The sequence below is a fragment of the Cucurbita maxima genome, unplaced genomic scaffold, assembly GCF_002738345.1.
Source record: "Cucurbita maxima cultivar Rimu unplaced genomic scaffold, Cmax_1.0 Cma_Scf00069, whole genome shotgun sequence".
Lineage (NCBI taxonomy): Eukaryota > Viridiplantae > Streptophyta > Magnoliopsida > Cucurbitales > Cucurbitaceae > Cucurbita > Cucurbita maxima.
In genome coordinates this window covers 81580-102229 of record NW_019272085.1, presented here as the reverse complement: position 1 = coordinate 102229, position 20650 = coordinate 81580, and the positions used below count along the sequence as shown (strand labels likewise).

Genomic DNA, 20650 nt, shown 5'->3' with positions numbered 1-20650 from the left:
TATCAAATAAATTCAATAAAAATATAAACATTCACTAAATATTTTAATAAATGATTTTAATAATCGGATCCGTCCAGGTGTGGCGAATGATGTGGCCATCCTTCAGAATCTCAACTGATTTCTCCACGAATGATTCACTATTCTTGGAATGCAATTTCATTCTCAATCTCATGTGGCCTTCATAATTTGTAAGACAGTTTTCTATAGATCAAGAGAACGTTTCTGTAAGTTTCGATCGATCAGTTTTCTCACGGTGTGGAGATTTCTCAACTTGTTCGACAATGGCTGATAAGGTGCTGGTGATTGGCGTCGATGAGACTGAGCACAGCTTCTACGCCTTGAGGTGGATGCTCCAACATTTCTTTGGCCCTAACGATATTCCTCACAATCTTGTTATTGTCCACGCTAAACCACCTCCTTCTAGCGTTCTTGCAATTTCCGGTCCAGGTATACCGATTCTCCTGATCTCTATTTTGGTTTTAAAGAGTCTGTTGTTCCTTTTGGCTCCGATGAAATGAGAACTTGAAGAATAAGTTAGAAATGATGTTGATTCATGAACGATGGTATCAAACACAGTGAAAACTGAATTTATTGATCTTGATTTTGAGTATCGAGATGTGATGAGATAATGAAATTATTTCGAGTTTTGCTGTGACGAGAGAATGAAATTTATTGATCTTCTTGTTGTTCCATTTGGCTCCGATGAAATGAAATTGAAGAATAAGTTAGAATTGATGTTGATTCATGAACGATGGTATCAAACACAGTGAAAACTGAATTTATTGATCTTCTTGTTTCTGAGTACCGAAACGTGACGAGAGAATGAAATTATTTTGAGTTTATTGATCTTCTTGTTGTTCCATTTGGCTCCGATGCAATGAACTTGAAGAATAAGTGAGAATTGATGTGATTCATGAACGATGGTATCAAACACAGTCAAAACTGAACTCATTGATGTTCTTGAGTTTGAGTATCGAGATGTGACGAGAGAATGAAATTATTTTGGGTTTTGCTGTGTACAGTTGAAGCGAATCGAGAGTTCTGTATTGAATGGAAATGATCCATTTGGGGATGGTATTGAACAGAAATCTTATTCTACCTTGTTGTGTTGTTCTGTAAATGATTTATAACGTTTTCCCAGAACGGTTATCGTGTTTGTAACAAAATGTTGAAATACAGGCGCCGAGAATGTTTTGCCCTTGCTAGATGAAGATTTGAAGAAAATTGGTAACAGGACTGTCCAAAGAGCCAAGGAAATATGCATTGAACACAAGGTAACTTCCAATTTCATTGAAAAAATTTATGATTACACCACATTAATCTCCAGCTAGAATTGGCTACCTAAAAAGCCGTTCCCCAAATAGGGACCTGAATTGCATTGCTCTTAATCTTCTCTTCTGATTGATGATTGAATTACTTGTTTACAAAACTTCATTCCCCATTGATTAAAAACTTCATTCTCCATTGATTAAAACATATATTTTGATGGATGGATCGATGATAAGACTTGAATCTTCACCCTACATTCTTCAATTACTTTTAGATTAAACTTTAAGTTTGGTCTTTGAACTAAACATATATTTTGATTGATGGATCAAGTGGTAAGACTTGAATCTTCACCCTACATTTTTCAATTACTTTTAGATTAAACTTTAAGTTTGGTCTTTGAACTAAACATATAATTTGATCGGTGGATCAAGTGGTAAGACTGAATCTTCACCCTACATTCTTCAATTACTTTTAGATTAAATTATAAGTTCGGTCTTTGAACTAAACATGCATTTTGATTGATGGATCAAGTGGCAAGACTTTCACCCTACCTTCTTCAATTACTTTTAGATTAAATTATAGGTTCCATTTTTGAATTAAACATATATTTTGATTGGTGGATCAAGTGGTAAGACTTTTAGATCTTCCCCTATGTTCTTCAATTACTTTTAGATTAAATTATAATAAGTTAGGTGTTTGAACTTTGTTTAATTACTCTTATATGAAGTTGAAATAGGAGCACCATCTATTGTGCAAAATCTGTAGCATACCCATTTAGCATGTTCATGGAGATAATATTCTGCCTTTGTAGGTCCAAAACGTGACGACTGAAGTTGTGGAGGGTGATGCCAGGAATGTAATGTGTGATGCAGTAGAAAAGCACCATGCGTCCCTTTTGGTTGTTGGAAGTCATAACTATGGAGTAGTGAAAGGGTAAGACTCCCCTTACTATAAGAATTGAAATATCCATCCTAGTAAGAAAGAACCAAGTGATCGATTCAAATTGTTTTTCTTGAACAGGATGAACCTGGGCAGTGTAAGTGCCTACTGTGCTCACCATGCCCATTGCTCTGTTATGATTGTGAAGAGGCCACCCAAACCCATGGAGTGAACCAAATCTATTTTTGTAGAGAATAAAAAGGTCACTGAACGGGTCAGGATTTCTTGTCTTAGGCTCCGTTGATTCCATCTTGTTCCTGTCTTTAAAAATTAGGTTTCTTTTTTTTGGTGAAAATTGTATTTGTCTTGATTGACAATTTTTATTTTTATCAAGTATCATGGAATAATTTATCTTGAATAACAAGCTAAAGTTTTATCTTAGTTCGAGTGGATTAATATAATAATTTCATGGAGGAGACTAACATATTTGCGTTCATCAGACATTCAATAATGTTGTTAATGATACACCAAGTAAAGGTACCTAAAAGTACTGATATAGGTGACAAAAAGTATCTATCAATTATTATGGCCCCAATCACTTTTTACATTTGAAACTTGCGAATTAAGATCTGATTAGAACAAATATTAACTAAAACATCATATTAACTAAAACATCACAACCCCAAAATAATCTCACAATAAAAGAGGCTTACTTGAAGATAACTAAAGCAGAATATTATAAAACTAGAGATTGACTAAGGTTTATAAATAGAGTCTAACGTTTGCACTCACCAGAACATACACTCCCAGTAAATTAGGTCAAAACAAGGAAACCCCAGAGAACAAACTAAAACAAAAACAGCCCAAATCTTCCAAATTATCCAAATTCAAACGTCAAGAGAAAAAGGCAAATATAGTTGAAACAAAGAGTGCAACATGAATCATTCTGCTTAAATCTTTTGTTCTGTTCTCTCAGCACTTGACTTCCTTCAAAGCTGGCGCAAGGTATAAAAATGTTGGGTCAGTGGCTCCTTCCCTGTAGTATGCAAACACGATACAGGAATCGTCATGCATGCTCTCTCCCACGAAGCTGCAAAAGAACATATAATACAATTAGGAATCATTCTAATGATAAGAAAACTTAAAACTTTGAGAACATTGTAAATTCTAAAAACACTTGGTTCTGTAAGTGCTGCTTTTAGGAGAAGCACTAAAAGCTCGAACACCAAAAGTCAAGTTTCATATCACATATCGATTCAAAAAAGGGTGTTCGAGAGCAATGTTAAAATACAAAGAACCAAACTGATCACAAATTGTAAGATTTGGTTTGCTATGTTGAGTGAGTTCAAATATTTCTATTTCTAAAGATGTAATGCCAATAAAAGATAGCCTAAACAAAGGGAAGTACTTACAACTGGAAGTCCTTGAGCTTTGGAAGCAGAAACTTAGTTGCTCCTTCAATGTTCTTCTTAAATGCCTCCTGTTTCTCTCCTTCCAGCTTAGGTGTCAGCAATTTGATAAACTTCTTAATATATGCAATGAATTGCTTCTTGTCCATGGTAGGTTGCTCCTGGAATCCCAAAGTGGAAAGAAAAATAGATTTAGGTCAAGTTTGGGAAAGATTTAAAATCACTCCCAAGTATGCCCTTAAATTAAAAACTTGCAATAATCCTTGAATGTCTTAACCGGAAGGTATGCCTACCTGAAGCCTGAAGGTGTCGACAATGTCAACCACCTTCACAGCTTGATCATCAACCCCTTCATCCTCACCATCACCTTCAGCAGAAGGATTTGCACCAATGTCCACATCGACCGCTCCTTGAACGACCCACTGCAGCATAATGATTCAAGTACTAAAGTATTGTGCTGAATACTCATTCAATTTGGCTAACACTTAGTTTCAGTAATTATATACTCGGTAGCATTAAGACACGACATTTTCTTTCCATGAAAAAGTGAAAAAGCATACAATAAACAAAATCTACTGACCTTTCCCTCAACTTCCCAGATCATTCCATTCTCGAGTTCCTTGTATGGGAACGAATCCGAGAGAAGCTCGTCACCTGAAATCAAAATTAAAAACAATTGCTTTGTCACCAATGAAGGGAACGAATCCATGTACACCAAACTAGAAAAAATATTACTAACAATAGCATCAAATCATCTAAAGCAGACAGCCGAAGCTCTCAACTCTAATCTCAGATTCTACGACCCAAAAACAAAACTCTTCAACAATAAACCAAAATCATAACATACTGATTCAAAGTACTGTAAATATTCATTCAAATTCGAAAGCTGATACAAGAGAGCCACAATCGCTCTCCCACAAAAGCTAACCAAAAGATACCGCATATTTTGTTACCCTATCTCATAAATCAGATCACTACGAGCTAAAGCAAAATCGATAGAAATCACAAATATGTTCCAGATCTGAAAGTTAACCAAAGAATCCATAGAAATCAGAGACATAAAAAGCTGCGACAATGGAAAATCGAAGCCCTATGACCTAAACAAACCACCATAACATAAATGGAAAACCTCCCTGACATGAATAAAAAATAATTATATAACCAAAACAAACCTCCATAAATCAAAAACAACAAAGAAATTTACCAGTGAGAAGGTCTTGATAAACCAACATGATTGCCCAATTTACTCTCGGAGCTCCTGAAAAAAGAATTGTTCTGGGGCGAGAGAGGGGCGAGAGAATACGGCAAAGAGCGCAAGAGAATTAGAATCAGGAGAGTGTAACGAATTTATAGAATAGGGTTTTCTTGAAAAGGTATAATTCAAGTTTATCATATTCCTATTTTACCCTTCAATATTTTTTTTAGAAAATATTATTTGTTAGGTTTATTTTAACTAAAAATGTAAAATATAAAATAATTTTGTTTTTTATCTTAAAATAATATAATAAATTTTAAAATTTTAAAACATAATTGTAAATAATATGATAATTCTTAAACTTAAATTTAATTTTTTTTAGTTTTCCTACAAAATTATTTACAACGTAACAAGCTAAAAGAATTTTATCATATTTATATTTTTTAATTTATTTAAAAATACATTTTATATCATACCTCTAAGTTTATTAATAAAAAAAAACATAAACTAATTATTATATCAATTAAAATTAAAAAATGATCATTTCGTTTACAAATTTCTGAAATATCCATTTAACTCTTAAAATTAACAACTAATTAAAAATCGTAATTTGTTTATAATTAATTTGAATGATACATTTTTTAAATTTATTTTATTTTATTTCTTTTATAATATGATAATAAGGATAATAATTTTTTTTTAATTTTTAAAATATTAATTAAACTTTTTGTTAAATTTTATTTATAAATGTCAAGAAGATCTAGATCTTTTATTTATATATATATATATATATATATATATATATATATATATTACTAATTAATTATGTAGAGATCAAAATTCTCATCTGCAAACCACCCACGTTCATATGAACATGAACATATAAAAATGTCTCCTTTTATAGAGGGTTAAATACATAATCATTCTCTAAATTAGCAGACGTGGGCATGTGAGATTCTGCAGTCACATGATTTTCTGACCGACGTCGGCAGCCATCACCGCCGGCTAACAGCAAAGCTTTTAAGAAACATCCAGATCTCATCTCACTCTACAAAGCTGATATAAGATTCCGATCTGTTTTCTTTAAAAAATTGAGAAATCTACGGAGGAAAATGTTCATAAACGAAGAATTTAAGGCCACCACAGCGTAGCTGCCGACGGCGGCTTATCTTACCTACCACCCACCACAGTCCAACAAAAAAATTGATGGAGCAACTTTTTCGGGGGATACAAAATGACTAAAATGCCCTCAATGACAACGACACTGAACCAATAAAAGCAAGAAGCCATGAAGGGCAATTTCGAAATTTCAATATTTCATCCCACCAGTCACAGAGCCCTGTCTCTCAGGGGCATTCATGTAAATTATAGTGTTCATCAAACTTTACACAGTACACAGAAACATCTCAGGCAAAACGAAATTTAAATGATAATGAAACCCTAGAAAATACAGATCTAAGTACTGAGTTCAATCGCCGGAATCATCATCGCCACCGAAGATCGAAATCCGATTGTAGAGGAGGAAGAGAATGAGGACGAGGAAGAGAGCGACGCCGACGGGGGAACCAGTGACTCGGTGGATGGAGTCCGGCTCGCCGGAGGAGAAGATGGCGGAGACGAAGGAGCCGCGATCGGAGGAGAGGAACTGGATGGCGAGAAGGAGGAGGATGGGGAGGAGGAGGAGGCCGAAGGGGCTGAGGAGGTCGGAAATGGCTTCGGTAAGAGCCTCCCCGTCGCCGAGGAGGAAGGGGCCCACGATGACGATGGCGACGACCACCGCCAGTAAAACACCGTGGGGAGCTCCGCCTTGCCGTTCTTCAATCATTCTGGTTTCACTCTCAATCCGATTTTTTCTTTCTTTGTTTGAAATATTGAAAAGCAGAGAGAATTTGAAGCGTATGAGTTTAATTTTGCTTTAATACCATTACTGACCTGGACAGATAAAAAATAAAAAAATAAAAAATAATAAAAAGGGTTTTTATCCGGTGTGGTCAACACCATTCCTTTTCAAATGTTTAAATATTATATGTTGTCCAAATTTTCATAATTATTTAAATTTGAATTTTTCATGTTTTTTTTTTATTGTATTCATATAATTTGTAAGTTTTTTTTTTTAATTTAATTGAGTTGAATTTTTAATTAAAAACAACCTTTTTTTTAAAATAATTAAAAAAATAAAGTTTATGAACTAATATTTAAAACTTATTTTAAAAGAAGTTTTCTAAAAAGAATAAATGATTTTTTATAATAACAATAAAGGAATAAAGTATATTCGAGATACGAAATTAAATTTTTTAATTTTACTCTTTGAATGTTTCGTTCTCATCTCCACTCCAACCGATGTGAGATTTCACAATCTACCTACTTAGAGATTCAGCGTACTACACACACCAATTGGTATGTGATTTTGGTACCGTTTGTAACTACTCAAGCCCACCGATATTGTTTATTTTGATTTGTTAAAACATGTCTGTTAGAGAGAAGTTTCCACACCCTTATAAGAATTGTCTTTATGAGAGAGACAACAGACCCACACCTGACCCACAATCCTGCTCTTTAAGTAGATAACTTATAATTATTTAAGCCTTAAAACTTTAGTTTATAATAATTTTAATCTTAATATAAGAACTAAATTATTATATACGAAAGTATTTATATAGTTTAGGATCACATAATATCACACCAAACTTTATATTATATCAGAGCACATAAATGTGGGCTTAAGGATTAGTAAATATAATTACTTAAAATCCTCAAATAATCCCACTTTGAAACAGCTACACGAACACGAACACGAACACAGACACAAACACAGACACAGACAACGTTTATTTTTGACAGCAGCAAACACAACAAACACAAGTTATATGCAGTTTTATGTAGATGGCTGGAATGTGAATCCCCTGGGTATGATGTTGGTTATACTGAGGAGTCCCTGCAATATCGTTCCGGCGAAATTCAACCCCGAAACCAAATTCCCGACAGAGGGTAATGTCGCGTTGCAGCTCGACAGTGGCGTGTTCACTAGGACGCTACAGTTGGACGTGAGTGAAGAGAGAAGGAACTGTAAAGGATTTAACAGAATCAAAAACATTCCCGCGCTGTTCGTTGTTGCAGTCGACACGACGTTTCCGTTTCCGCATTGCAGTTGCACGGCTGCGTCTGCATAGAAAACGTTTACGATACGATGGTGTTTATAAATAGTTTACCAATTTGAACATAGCTTAATTAGTTTGAAAATAACTTACTCGGNAAAAAAAAACATAAACTAATTATTATATCAATTAAAATTAAAAAATGATCATTTCGTTTACAAATTTATGAAATATCCATTTAACTCTTAAAATTAACAACTAATTAAAAATCGTAATTTGTTTATAATTAATTTGAATGATACATTTTTTAAATTTATTTTATTTTATTTCTTTTATAATATGATAATAAGGATAATAAATTTTTTTAATTTTTAAAATATTAATTAAACTTTTTGTTAAATTTTATTTATAAATGTCAAGAAGATCTAGATCTTTTATTTATATATATATATATATATATATATATATATTACTAATTAATTATGTAGAGATCAAAATTCTCATCTGCAAACCACTCAGGTTCATATGAACATGAACATATAAAGAGAGGGTAAATACATAATCATTCTCTAAATTAGCAGATGTGGCATGTAGATTCTGCTGTCACATGATTTTCTGACAGACGTCGGCAGCCATCACCGCCGGCTAACAGCAAAGCTTTTAAGAAACATCCAGATCTCATCTCACTCTACAAAGCTGATATAAGATTCCGATCTGTTTTCTTTAAAAAATTGAGAAATCTACGGAGGAAAATGTTCATAAACGAAGAATTTAAGGCCACCACAGCGCAGCTGCCGACGGCGGCTTATCTTACCTACCACCCACCACAGTCCAACAAAAAAATTGATGGAGCAACTTTTTCGGGGGATACAAAATGACTAAAATGCCCTCAATGACAACGACACTGAACCAATAAAAGCAAGAAGCCATGAAGGGCAATTTCGAAATTTCAATATTTCATCCCACCAGTCACAGAGCCCTGTCTCTCAGGGGCATTCATGTAAATTATAGTGTTCATCAAACTTTACACAGTACACAGAAACATCTCAGGCAAAACGAAATTTAAATGATAATGAAACCCTAGAAAATACAGATCTAAGTACTGAGTTCAATCGCTGGAATCATCATCGCCACCGAAGATCGAAATCCGATTGTAGAGGAGGAAGAGAATGAGGACGAGGAAGAGAGCGACGCCGACGGGGGAACCAGTGACTCGGTGGATGGAGTCCGGCTCGCCGGAGGAGAAGATGGCGGAGACGAAGGAGCCGCGATCGGAGGAGAGGAACTGGATGGCGAGAAGGAGGAGGATGGGGAGGAGGAGGAGGCCGAAGGGGCTGAGGAGGTCGGAAATGGCTTCGGTAAGAGCCTCCCCGTCGCCGAGGAGGAAGGGGCCCACGATGACGATGGCGACGACCACCGCCAGTAAAACACCGTGGGGAGCTCCGCCTTGCCGTTCTTCAATCATTCTGGTTTCACTCTCAATCCGATTTTTTCTTTCTTTGTTTGAAATATTGAAAAGCAGAGAGAATTTGAAGCGTATGAGTTTAATTTTGCTTTAATACCATTACTGACCTGGACAGATAAAAAATAAAAAAATAAAAAAAATAAAAAGGGTTTTTATCCGGTGTGGTCAACACCATTCCTTTTCAAATGTTTAAATATTATATGTTGTCCAAATTTTCATAATTATTTAAATTTGAATTTTTCATGTTTTTTTTTTATTGTATTCATATAATTTGTAAGTTTTTTTTTTTAATTTAATTGAGTTGAATTTTTAATTAAAAACAACCTTTTTTTTAAAATAATTAAAAAAATAAAGTTTATGAACTAATATTTAAAACTTATTTTAAAAGAAGTTTTCTAAAAAGAATAAATGATTTTTTATAATAACAATAAAGGAATAAAGTATATTCGAGATACGAAATTAAATTTTTTAATTTTACTCTTTGAATGTTTCGTTCTCATCTCCACTCCAACCGATGTGAGATTTCACAATCTACCTACTTAGAGATTCAGCGTACTACACACACCAATTGGTATGTGATTTTGGTACCGTTTGTAACTACTCAAGCCCACCGATATTGTTTATTTTGATTTGTTAAAACATGTCTGTTAGAGAGAAGTTTCCACACCCTTATAAGAATTGTCTTTATGAGAGAGACAACAGACCCACACCTGACCCACAATCCTGCTCTTTAAGTAGATAACTTATAATTATTTAAGCCTTAAAACTTTAGTTTATAATAATTTTAATCTTAATATAAGAACTAAATTATTATATACGAAAGTATTTATATAGTTTAGGATCACATAATATCACACCAAACTTTATATTATATCAGAGCACATAAATGTGGGCTTAAGGATTAGTAAATATAATTACTTAAAATCCTCAAATAATCCCACTTTGAAACAGCTACACGAACACGAACACGAACACAGACACAAACACAGACACAGACAACGTTTATTTTTGACAGCAGCAAACACAACAAACACAAGTTATATGCAGTTTTATGTAGATGGCTGGAATGTGAATCCCCTGGGTATGATGTTGGTTATACTGAGGAGTCCCTGCAATATCGTTCCGGCGAAATTCAACCCCGAAACCAAATTCCCGACAGAGGGTAATGTCGCGTTGCAGCTCGACAGTGGCGTGTTCACTAGGACGCTACAGTTGGACGTGAGTGAAGAGAGAAGGAACTGTAAAGGATTTAACAGAATCAAAAACATTCCCGCGCTGTTCGTTGTTGCAGTCGACACGACGTTTCCGTTTCCGCATTGCAGTTGCACGGCTGCGTCTGCATAGAAAACGTTTACGATACGATGGTGTTTATAAATAGTTTACCAATTTGAACATAGCTTAATTAGTTTGAAAATAACTTACTCGGAAAGATAGGAGTGGCGGTGCCATTGGCGCCGATGTTGCCATCGGCAGTGCAAAAGACAGTTCCTTGGATTCTGGTAAGGCTAAGAAGACTGCCAATGGACCCAAGCTGAGCTTCCGCCACCATTAATGGAGCTCCCATGGCAGCAGCCATCACCAAGACAAACAATACTGATTTCAAACCCATTTTTCTGTGCTTCAAAATTTTCACTCCTTCGCTGCCATTAAATAGGCAGAGTAACCCATTTAAAATAATCGGTCTTATATTTTAGTTTTTAAATAATTAATTTTTCACGTCGTATATGATGTTTGAAGTACGTTAAAATGTTACAATTTTGTAGATGTTTTTTTAATGATTATACAACTTCGTTTTGTTTGTGAATTTTTAATATCTTTTAAATATAATTAATGGTTGATAAATAAAATTTTAATTTTTTTTAAAAAAAATTGACAATTGATTGGGCTCGATTGAGTTGTGAAAATTTTCGAGCTGGGTTAGATTATCCATCCAACCCACTCGAATTTAATCTTTAACCAACCCAACTCAAACCAGCCGAGGCAAGTTGCGGCAGGTTTTTCTGACCTTTAGCGCCATGAAAATGAGGGATTGCGCATGCAGCTGAGTGTCCCACGCTCTATAAGGAGGTAGAAATTTGGCCCCAAGACGCTGATTTTGTTCCTTTTGGTTCTGAAAAGCCTATTTACCTAAAGGGTCCATTGCCTAATCATCAAATTGCCCACCTGTTATCATTTTTCCACTCTCATTTCGATTCACGAGATTCGTCTTGTGAAATTATTCAACGAGATGCGTACAATAGATGTAACAGTTCGAGACAATCGCTAATATATATTGTCTATTTTAACCCGTTACGTATCATCATCAAGCTCACGATTTTTAAAACGTATCGGTTAGATATACATTTTCACGCTCTTATAAGCTTCGTTATCCTCTCTCCAACCAAGGTGGGATCTCACAATTTATCCCCTTGAGGGCCTCCGTCCTCCTAGCACACTGTCTAGTGTCTAACTCTAATATAATTTGTAACAGCCCAAGACAACCGCAAGTAGATATTGTTAGATTTGGTCAGTTACGTATCGTCATCAATTTCACGATTTCAAACGAGTTTGCGAGAGAGGATTCCACTCCCTTATAAGGAATGTTTTATTACCCTTTCCAACCGAGATGAGATCTCACAATCCATCTCCATTTAACTATAGCGTCCTCATTAGCACGTCACTCACTATCGGACTCTTATACCAATTGTAACAGCTCAAGACCACTACTAACAAATGCTGTCTACTTTAGCTCGTTATGTATCGTCGTCAATCTCATGATTTAAAATACTTGTGTTAGGGAGAGATTTCCATGTCCGATACCAATCAAAAAATGATAATAAAATTTATATCATTATACCCATCTCTATCTTTATCGAAAAATCATTCTAATGTCAAAATTATTTATATTTCAATACAATTTACAGCTCAAATATAATTTATTTATCATCCATTATTTAATATTTTTTTAAAAAAATATTAAAGTTTTAAGATTAAATATATAAACAAATCTATTGGATTTCAAACATAGTACGATTAATTCTACTATTAAATTAAAGTGAGCATAGCTCATCAGTAATTGCCGTTATCGTGTATTATATACCAATTGATCAAAGATTCGAACCCCTCAATTCAAAATACTGTTGAGCTCGAAAAATTTGAGAAATTAAAACAAAACGACGTAATTTTAAATAGTCGCTCAACTAAACCTAATATTTATGGACCAAAGCAAATACTAATAATATTTTAAAAAGGAAAAAAAAAAAAAGTAAATGACAACAAAATTACACGAAAATTGTTAAGGATATGGATGACGGTGCATTATGTGTTGTACAATGGGCTAAATTAGGAAACAAAAAGACAAGAAAGCAGGCCTGGCCCAATTTTCAATGCCGATGGGCCCATCTGTACTCGTTGCTGTCTCTGGATTTGGCCCAATTACAGCCTCACGTTTTTTCCATTTTATTACGTCAGCAACAGTGCCCAACAACCTTACTCTAATAAAGCAATAATTTAATAATAATTATTATTATTGTTGTTGGATAAATTTGAACATTTAATTCAAAAGATATATATATATATATATATATATTTATTTATTTTCTATAATTTAATTTAGTTGTAGTTTGGAAAAGTAATAAAATGAATAGTTTCTAACGACTTAATAATTGAATAAAAAAATTTAAAAATCATAAAAGAAAATGTAAGTTAATATTTTAAAAAAATGGTGGAAGAAAATTATAAAAATTTAAAAAGAAATTAAAAAAAAAAAAGGAGGAAAAAAATCGTTGACATAGAAGGAAGATGGGACAAGAGAAAGGAAGATCCCCATGTGCGGGGGTTGAATGATCCAACGGCTGATGTGACAAGTACGGGGCGAGAGATGCACGGATAAGATCCTCTGTCAGTGCCACGTCGTTTCAGCCTGGCCCACCATATTGTTTACTAAACTCTAAAATAGACGCTAAACCAATCACATGACCCCACGTGTCCAGGTTGATCAAAATACACTTTTTATCTTAAATTCATTAATCTAGTCAAATAGTTGTTATAACGTTACATTTACAGCATTTATAAGTTGGGTTTGTGATGTTTTTATGTTTTTTTTTAAAATAATTATTTCATTTTTTTTTAGCTGGATCTCAGATTCTTTTTTAAAATAAAAAATAAACATTACCACTAAATTTAATAAAAAAATTAACTCGATATGAATTTAGCTCGCATTTTTTAAAAATATAGTAAAAATCAGACAAAAAACGCTAAATTAGTTTCAAATTTTTTTTCTTCCCTAATTAAAAAATTAAACAAACCCGACTCTAAATTTTTTTTTTATTGTGTCATGGTCAATGATTAATGATTTATTAGATCTCGGTTAAAAAATTTATGATTTATTAGACATTTATTAAACCCATAACAAAATTTTATAAACTAAATTTANAGTTTAATATTTTTGTAAAAAAAAAAAAAAAAAAAAAAAAAAAAAAAAAAAAAAGTGAGAAGTAACTTAAATCTCAAAGAAAGTAACATGTGGAACACATATGGATCTACAATCAAACATATTTTATTTTATTTTTTTAATTTTCTAATATTTGAGAGTATATTAGATTTTTATAGAATTAAATAAAATTATAATGCATATATGTATATATAATTATATTGTTTCTTAAATTTATTTTATTTAAATTAAATAAAAAAACCAAAATATTCTTATATTTTTTTTTGTTAGCCACGCTATGATGGTGTGATAGCTTACTCGATCGATACAGATATTTTAGTTAATGAAACAATGTCTTGACAAGTTAAACTCTATTCATATTTTTTTAAAATTCACCGGTATTGAGAAATGGAGGATCAAACCTCCAGCATCTTAGTCGAGAAAATATATCTAAACTAGTTGAGTTATATTTATAGATATATGTTTAACTCATGGAGCTAAACCATATCTCTCTCACGAGACTGAAGTCAATGATCGTATTTCTCGTTTCTAACCTGGATCAGTGGACGAAGATTTAATAAATGGGACCGTGAGAAGATAGTGGCATTATTTATGAAAGGATGTTAGAGGTGATGAATAGAAGAATACAAGAATATAATACAATACAAAGCCAAAGACAAGAAAAAGTGGGTCCGAGGAAAATACAATTAATTAATTAGGTCCCGAGGCGAGTGGACCAAACTGGACACTACGGTTGGGCCGTATATGTTCCCCATTCACCCATGACTCATGATTCATGACTCGACTCGATCATATAAACTCCAAATTCGGTTCATTTTTCTCCCTCCAAACTCCCCTCTCCCCTCTATGCCCCGTCTCTTCTCCCCCCTTTTGACATCTCAACCCCCCACCAACCCTTTTCCATTCATCATTGTTTTCATCATCTCTATCTCGACTTACGTCCTGTACCTGGACAGGATGAGCTATGAGTACATATTGTAAGTTTGAATCTCCACCGTGTTTCAATTGTACTATCAATGTTTACGTTGTGAGCCTGAAAATTGCTTGTGAGATCCTCACACTAGTTGAAGATGGAAACAGAGTATTCCTTGTAAGCGTGTGAAAACCTCCTCCTAGTGGACATGTTTTAAGATTGTGAAGCTGACGACAGTACGTGAGCAAAAATGAAGGTTTAGGTTGTTACAAATGATATTAGAGTCAAACACCAGACGGTGTGCCAACGAGGACACTAGATTCCTAAGGGATGTAGATTGTGAGATCTCACATCGGTTGGAGAGATAATGAAATATTACTAATAAGGACATGGAAACTTCTCTTTAGTGAATGCATGACAATACGTAACGAGACAAAGTAGACAATATTTGAGATCTCACCTCGATTGTAGAGCAGAACGGAGCAAAACCTCATCCTAGTGGAAGTGGATGCTTTTAAAATTGCGAGGCTACAATGATAAGTAACGGGCCAAAGCAGACAATATCTAGTAGATATTGTTGTTTTGGAAATTTTACTTTTCTCATTTAGCTAATTTTCTTTTATTTTTTAATAGGTCGGAGATGATCTCAATAGATTAAATGGACATCTATAGCTATACTCGATCTCGAGTGTCGGGTGGTAGTGAAGGTTTATTTTAATAATGAAAAAGGGGGAAAAGGGCATGCAAATACCAAAAATATATTAAAAACACCTTGTCTCCATCTATTCTCCTGTCTCCTCTCTACAATTTCATTTCATTTTCTCCCTCTTTCTCTTCAACCACTAATATCTGCAACTCCCGCCGATGGTCGAATTTCCGAACGCCGCCGCCGCGGATGACGGCGATATGGACGACGGTATGAGGTGTAGTTACCATCCTTATCGGAGCAATCAAGGAGGGATTTGCGCTTTATGTCTCCAAGACAAGCTCGGAAAATTAGTCTCTTCCTCTTCAGCTCTTCCACTCCGACCTTCCTCTTCCTCTTCTTCCTCCTCTTCCTTCAGATCTGATTTCGCCACCGCTGCCGCCGGCGGGGGTTTTTCTGCTGCTTCGTCGCTTAAATTTCAGCCCGACAATGATCATCACGCGGCAAGGACTCGAATCCCTTTTCTGACGAAGAAGAAGAAGATGCAGCAGCAGAAGGTGGAGGTGGGTTTTCGCCGGAGTAAATCGACGACGGCTCCTGCGAGATGGAAATTAATGGAGCAGGATGACGGCGAAGTTTATAGCCATAAAAACAGAGGATGGATTTGGTCTCTGTTTGATCTCTCTACCAAATCCCATTCTTCGAGAAAAATCGATCATAGTTCGAAGATCGCGTCGCTTCCGACCACCACGATCGCCGCCGCGACATCGGTGAAGCAGAAGGAAAAATGTACGGAAACGTTTAAGGATTTCTCCAGCATAGTGGAGGAAGATGGCGGTGGTGACGACAGTCCGAATCGCAGTCAAGCCACCGCGTCGGTCTCGTCGTTTGAACAAAAGGTGTCAAGATCCAGATCCGTCGGTTGCGGAAGTCGGCGTTTCTCCGGCGACTTTTTAGAAAGAATCGCCGGCTTCGGCGACTGTACGCTGCGGAGAGTGGAGTCTCACAGAGAGGGAAAACCCAAAACAACCTCCACCGCAACAACCCCCGTGCAGGACGGCAGCGAATACCTCAAGGATCGAGTGAAATGCGGCGGTTTATTCGGGGGGTTCATGATTCAGTCATCGTCGTCTTTGTCTTCCGCTTCATCATCGTACCGGGTATCATCGTCCTCCGTCGAAGAGGGGAGGTTCTCGGCGTACGGACAGCGGCGGAGCAAGAACAGAGGGTGGGCATTTGGTAGCCCGAGGAGAGCCATGGCGAAGGCGTCGTCTTCTTCCTCTGAAGGAAAAAGAGAATCGTCAGAGAAAAATTCATCCACTCCAAATTTGGACGTCATTCCTTCATTTCTCCCTCTAAGAATCTGAACTCAAAATATCTTAACTTTTCTCTGCTTAGTTTCTGTATTTTTTTTTTTTTTTTTTACTTCATGTACTAAATATCAAAATAATTTTTTTTGGGTCTCAAAAATAAATAGATTTATTTTCGAATTACTATTTTAGTTATTCGAAATGCTTAATTAATAGACTTTCCAATCGAAAATATGATTATTTTAGTGATCTTTTATCATTATTAACTTTCATTATGAGATCAAGATATCGACATTGACATATAGATTAATTAGATGAGATCGATGTCTAGTAGTCTTTTTTTTTTTTATATATATATATATATTTGATAGTAATATGTATCTCTTATTAAATACTCGAGATCTCGAAACAATCATTCAAGGATTCATAAAAGTCTGATGTTTAGATAAAATTTTCAGCTTTTCATAATTTCTTTCAAATATAATGTCACACCTGGTACGAACTAAGGGTTATAAGTAATATAAAAATTATAATATGCTAGAATTAGTTAATTTATTCTTGTAATAGCAAGATTCCAATGCTCACGTGGGCCACATGCTGCGTATACTGAACAGATTTGGAGGACGTGCTGGGCTGGGCTCAACTATGGGCTCAGATCTTTCGGCCTTCTACGGCATTGGAGTTTAAAGCCATTACAAACTTGTCTAAATTTGGTAACTTACTCGTTGATGAACTTAGATAGTAGACAAGTGATTGATACTAGTATTATCATCAAATTCGAAAAGGATTTAACCATGTGAGGTATATAACGCATACATGTATGGACACCTAATGTTTCATGATGACTTACAGCCTTCAAAAACAATCAAAATATACATAAAACAAACTCAAATTCTTCAACAAAAAAGAATTATATCGATGAAAGAAGAGATGACCCGAAATTAGGGTTCAGGATTTGGAGAAGAAATGAGGGGTTGGGTTTGCGAGTCTTGTTCTTGTTGAGTTGGGATTGAGGTCTTCAATGGCAGTGGCTTGGCATTTCTGTAAACTCCATAGATAGCAATCTGTGCTAATCCCAACCCTAATCCTATCCCATTTGGAACCTGCACCAGTTTTCAAATCACTCGTTTTAATTTTCAGATTTTTAATCTAGTGAAGATTATATGAAGAACACTTACTGCAAGAAACCAATCGCTCAAGAGAAAAGCATAGAAAGTCCAGATTCCTCCATTCAAGAAAAAGAAGAACGATAGCATGAAAGGCATATACTCCACGCTTCTATTTTTTATCACCGTTTTCTGCAATCAACAAAGATTCAATTTCTAGAAACTAAGAATTAAAAAGGAAAAGAAATAGTTGGAAAAAAAATAGAGAAAAGTTCATATTTATGGGAAAGAAAACACAAGGTTGGGTCCTACACAATAATGATTTCATAGCTGCAGAATTGGGAACGGATGGATGAAATTAATTAGACATATCAATAACAGTGTTTATCAATCATTACTTGATTTTCCTCCCTCTTACACGTGACTCTATTTTCGTCCTTAAATTAGTTTTTTGGATAGTTTTTCTTGGTGAAGGGTGGAATTTCGTACGTAAATTTCTAATTATTCTATTTTTTAAGTAAGGCAAGAAATATAAAGATCAAAATTCAAAGCAATAACAGAGCCAAGAAAGTTGAAGCTTATTGGACCGTTCCGTAAAAGGACAGACAGAAAGCTTAAAGTTGCAGCACGACCTTACCATGACAGAGAGCGGCGAGCCGTACATAATGATATTAAGGCCTGCACAAACTAACCCAAGGGCTCCAATACGCGTTTCACCGTGTAACAGTAATTGACTCACCACAATCGCAGTCGCAAAGAAGCCGATATCCAGAATCCCTACCATAATTCCAGTCTTCGTCTGAAAATTCACAACCGACACACACATACACACAAAATCCATCAATCTCGATTAGTCAGTCAGTTAGTCAATCCATCAATCCATGGATCGATCTCAGTTTCTCAGAGTAATCGCATAAATATTGACTAAATATCTTGAAGTTCAACAACTGACCTTCATTGCCGACGGTGCGTAGATGAGGAAAACGCCGAGGAAGAAAGACTGTACAACGACGCCAAAGGAATTTACGGTGGCGACTAGGTAGGCGCCAGGCTTGATAACACCATAGTAAGTCCAGAGAGAAGAGTTCAGCCAAGTGCAGACGTACGGAAAGCTCTCGAACTCCTCCGTCGATTTCTTCTTTATAATCCGCCAGAATGTTCCGCTGCAACATTTCACAATCCATCCATAAAATATTCAAGATCGAAAAATTAAAATCCAGATAAGATCAAAGTCAAGGATCTTACACCGGAGAAAGGAACATAAGAACGGAGATGACGTTGCCTGTATACAAAAACCTCCATCAGAATCATCATCAATGGCGAATAAAAATCGAAAAAGTGGAAGAGAAGGCTAACCTATTACGCCGACGAAGAAGCTGAGTTCCGCCATGGTTGCTTGTTGAGAGAAGAAATGATGTGGTTTACAGTTGAGAACGATGAGGTACCTTTAATAACAAGCTGTGTGCTTGTGGTTCTCATGGCTTTTTTTTTTTTTTTTTTATCTGTAAAAAAAAAAAATCGAAAATCGTTTTCAAACATGTGACATATACATTCATTATAATTATTGTTTATTTTATTAAAATATATATATAAATATATATAGGCCGCAGAAAATTTCAGCCATATTATTGCGGAGATTTTTTTTTTCTAACGTTGTCATATATTTTGAAAGTAAATAAGAAATAAATAAATTGAAATATTATCCGAAGGATCTTAAAAATATGATAATTAAAAAAAATAATACAAATAGAATAAAAAAATTTAATTATTTATCATTTTATATTATGACTTTAAAAACCAATATTTAGATTTATTAAAAGAAATTAAAGCGTGCTTAGAAAATAATGATTTATGTAGGGACATTGAATTTATTAAAAAAAACAAAATAATAAATAATTGGTGGGATTTGGTGAGTAAAGATATTAATTTTAATTTTATAAAAATAAATTTACTTAGAAATATATATATAAGATGTAGGTCCCACAAATTTTTGAAAAGGACAAAAAAGGTCCCCACGACTTTATGTTTGTCTAATAGTAACTTTTTATTAAAGATTATTGAAAGTAAGTTTCACATTCGTTAATTATTACGATAATTTAAATAATTCTTTTTAAATTAAAAAAAGAATACATAATTTAAGATAAATGGTGACTTAGACTATTCAAAATTAATATGATTTTCAAATTATTTAAATAGTCTATTTTATATATTTTTATTTAAAAAATAAAAAGAAAATCATAAAATGAACTTCCAAGCCACTTATTATAATACATATTTATATACAATTTGAAGGATCGTGTCGATCTGTATATTTATATATAAAAATCTTCGAGGGATGGTATCGATCTGTACACAATTCAATCCACTGCCAATTAACTATTTATAATAATTTGTTTCATTGTCATTTAGGATTTATGACCAATTATATATATATTTTTCTACATTATTGAATAAATTAATCAATTATTTAGATAAATATGCTTATTGAGTATTTTTTATGATGGACATGTTTCAAATTATTTAAAATAATATTTTATAAATAATTAAAATACTTATTATTAATAATATATTTACATTATTTAAATTTTATCTATTTTTTTATGACATAATATTGAGAGGGATGTATAATATTTTTATTTAATTGGAATTTTGGATATTTTTAAAATTGTGAGATGATAATTGAACCACAAGAAATAGTGGAGTCCAAATACGACACGTTGGACAGCAAGCCAACGTCACTATTTCCGTATAGAAATATTATTTATATTCTTTTTTAAATGGAGAAACAAGAATTATGATAATAAATAAATAGATGGAAAAAGTAACAATAATAAAATTTAGCAAGTATAATGGTCTCTCTTCGCACCTTCCACCTTTAAAATATTTAACAAAATAAATAAATAAATAATATATATATATATATATATATAT

At 34.1% G+C, this 20650-nt stretch overlaps 7 protein-coding genes across 7 annotated transcripts; 2 read left to right on the top strand and 5 right to left on the bottom strand.

Moving 5' to 3' along the window:
* The first annotated feature begins 67 nt into the window (after window positions 1-67).
* LOC111472250 (universal stress protein PHOS34-like) lies at window positions 68-2580 on the top strand. Its single transcript, XM_023117897.1, has 4 exons — window positions 68-447; window positions 1180-1274; window positions 2081-2202; window positions 2290-2580. Exons 1-4 carry the CDS (start codon window positions 282-284, stop codon window positions 2378-2380), a joined length of 474 nt encoding a protein of 157 aa, XP_022973665.1. The 5' UTR covers window positions 68-281; the 3' UTR covers window positions 2381-2580.
* Window positions 2581-2861: 281 nt separating this feature from the next.
* On the bottom strand, window positions 2862-4911 carry LOC111472310 (translationally-controlled tumor protein homolog). Its single transcript, XM_023117964.1, has 5 exons — window positions 4762-4911; window positions 4138-4211; window positions 3851-3979; window positions 3561-3718; window positions 2862-3238 (listed from the first exon to the last, which is right to left on the bottom strand). Exons 1-5 carry the CDS (start codon window positions 4787-4789, stop codon window positions 3121-3123), a joined length of 507 nt encoding a protein of 168 aa, XP_022973732.1. The 5' UTR covers window positions 4790-4911; the 3' UTR covers window positions 2862-3120.
* A 1114-nt stretch (window positions 4912-6025) lies between these two features.
* On the bottom strand, window positions 6026-6648 carry LOC111472294. Its single transcript, XM_023117949.1, has one exon. The coding sequence runs from the start codon at window positions 6575-6577 to the stop codon at window positions 6221-6223; it is 357 nt and encodes a 118-aa protein (XP_022973717.1). The 5' UTR covers window positions 6578-6648; the 3' UTR covers window positions 6026-6220.
* A 2112-nt stretch (window positions 6649-8760) lies between these two features.
* LOC111472296 lies at window positions 8761-9383 on the bottom strand. Its single transcript, XM_023117951.1, has one exon. It carries the CDS (start codon window positions 9310-9312, stop codon window positions 8956-8958), a length of 357 nt encoding a protein of 118 aa, XP_022973719.1. The 5' UTR covers window positions 9313-9383; the 3' UTR covers window positions 8761-8955.
* A 760-nt stretch (window positions 9384-10143) lies between these two features.
* On the bottom strand, window positions 10144-16288 carry LOC111472350 (phylloplanin-like). Its single transcript, XM_023118025.1, has 4 exons — window positions 16284-16288; window positions 11248-11250; window positions 10735-10930; window positions 10144-10648 (listed from the first exon to the last, which is right to left on the bottom strand). The coding sequence occupies exons 3-4, from the start codon at window positions 10919-10921 to the stop codon at window positions 10362-10364; spliced, it is 474 nt and encodes a 157-aa protein (XP_022973793.1). The 5' UTR covers window positions 10922-10930; window positions 11248-11250; window positions 16284-16288; the 3' UTR covers window positions 10144-10361.
* Window positions 15464-16741, top strand: LOC111472349. The gene has a single exon (XM_023118024.1). The coding sequence runs from the start codon at window positions 15522-15524 to the stop codon at window positions 16668-16670; it is 1149 nt and encodes a 382-aa protein (XP_022973792.1). The 5' UTR covers window positions 15464-15521; the 3' UTR covers window positions 16671-16741.
* Window positions 16742-17370: 629 nt separating this feature from the next.
* On the bottom strand, window positions 17371-19181 carry LOC111472356 (bidirectional sugar transporter SWEET17-like). Its single transcript, XM_023118033.1, has 6 exons — window positions 19076-19181; window positions 18965-19001; window positions 18672-18882; window positions 18357-18518; window positions 17792-17911; window positions 17371-17716 (listed from the first exon to the last, which is right to left on the bottom strand). Exons 1-6 carry the CDS (start codon window positions 19107-19109, stop codon window positions 17555-17557), a joined length of 726 nt encoding a protein of 241 aa, XP_022973801.1. The 5' UTR covers window positions 19110-19181; the 3' UTR covers window positions 17371-17554.
* Window positions 19182-20650: the final 1469 nt, after the last annotated feature.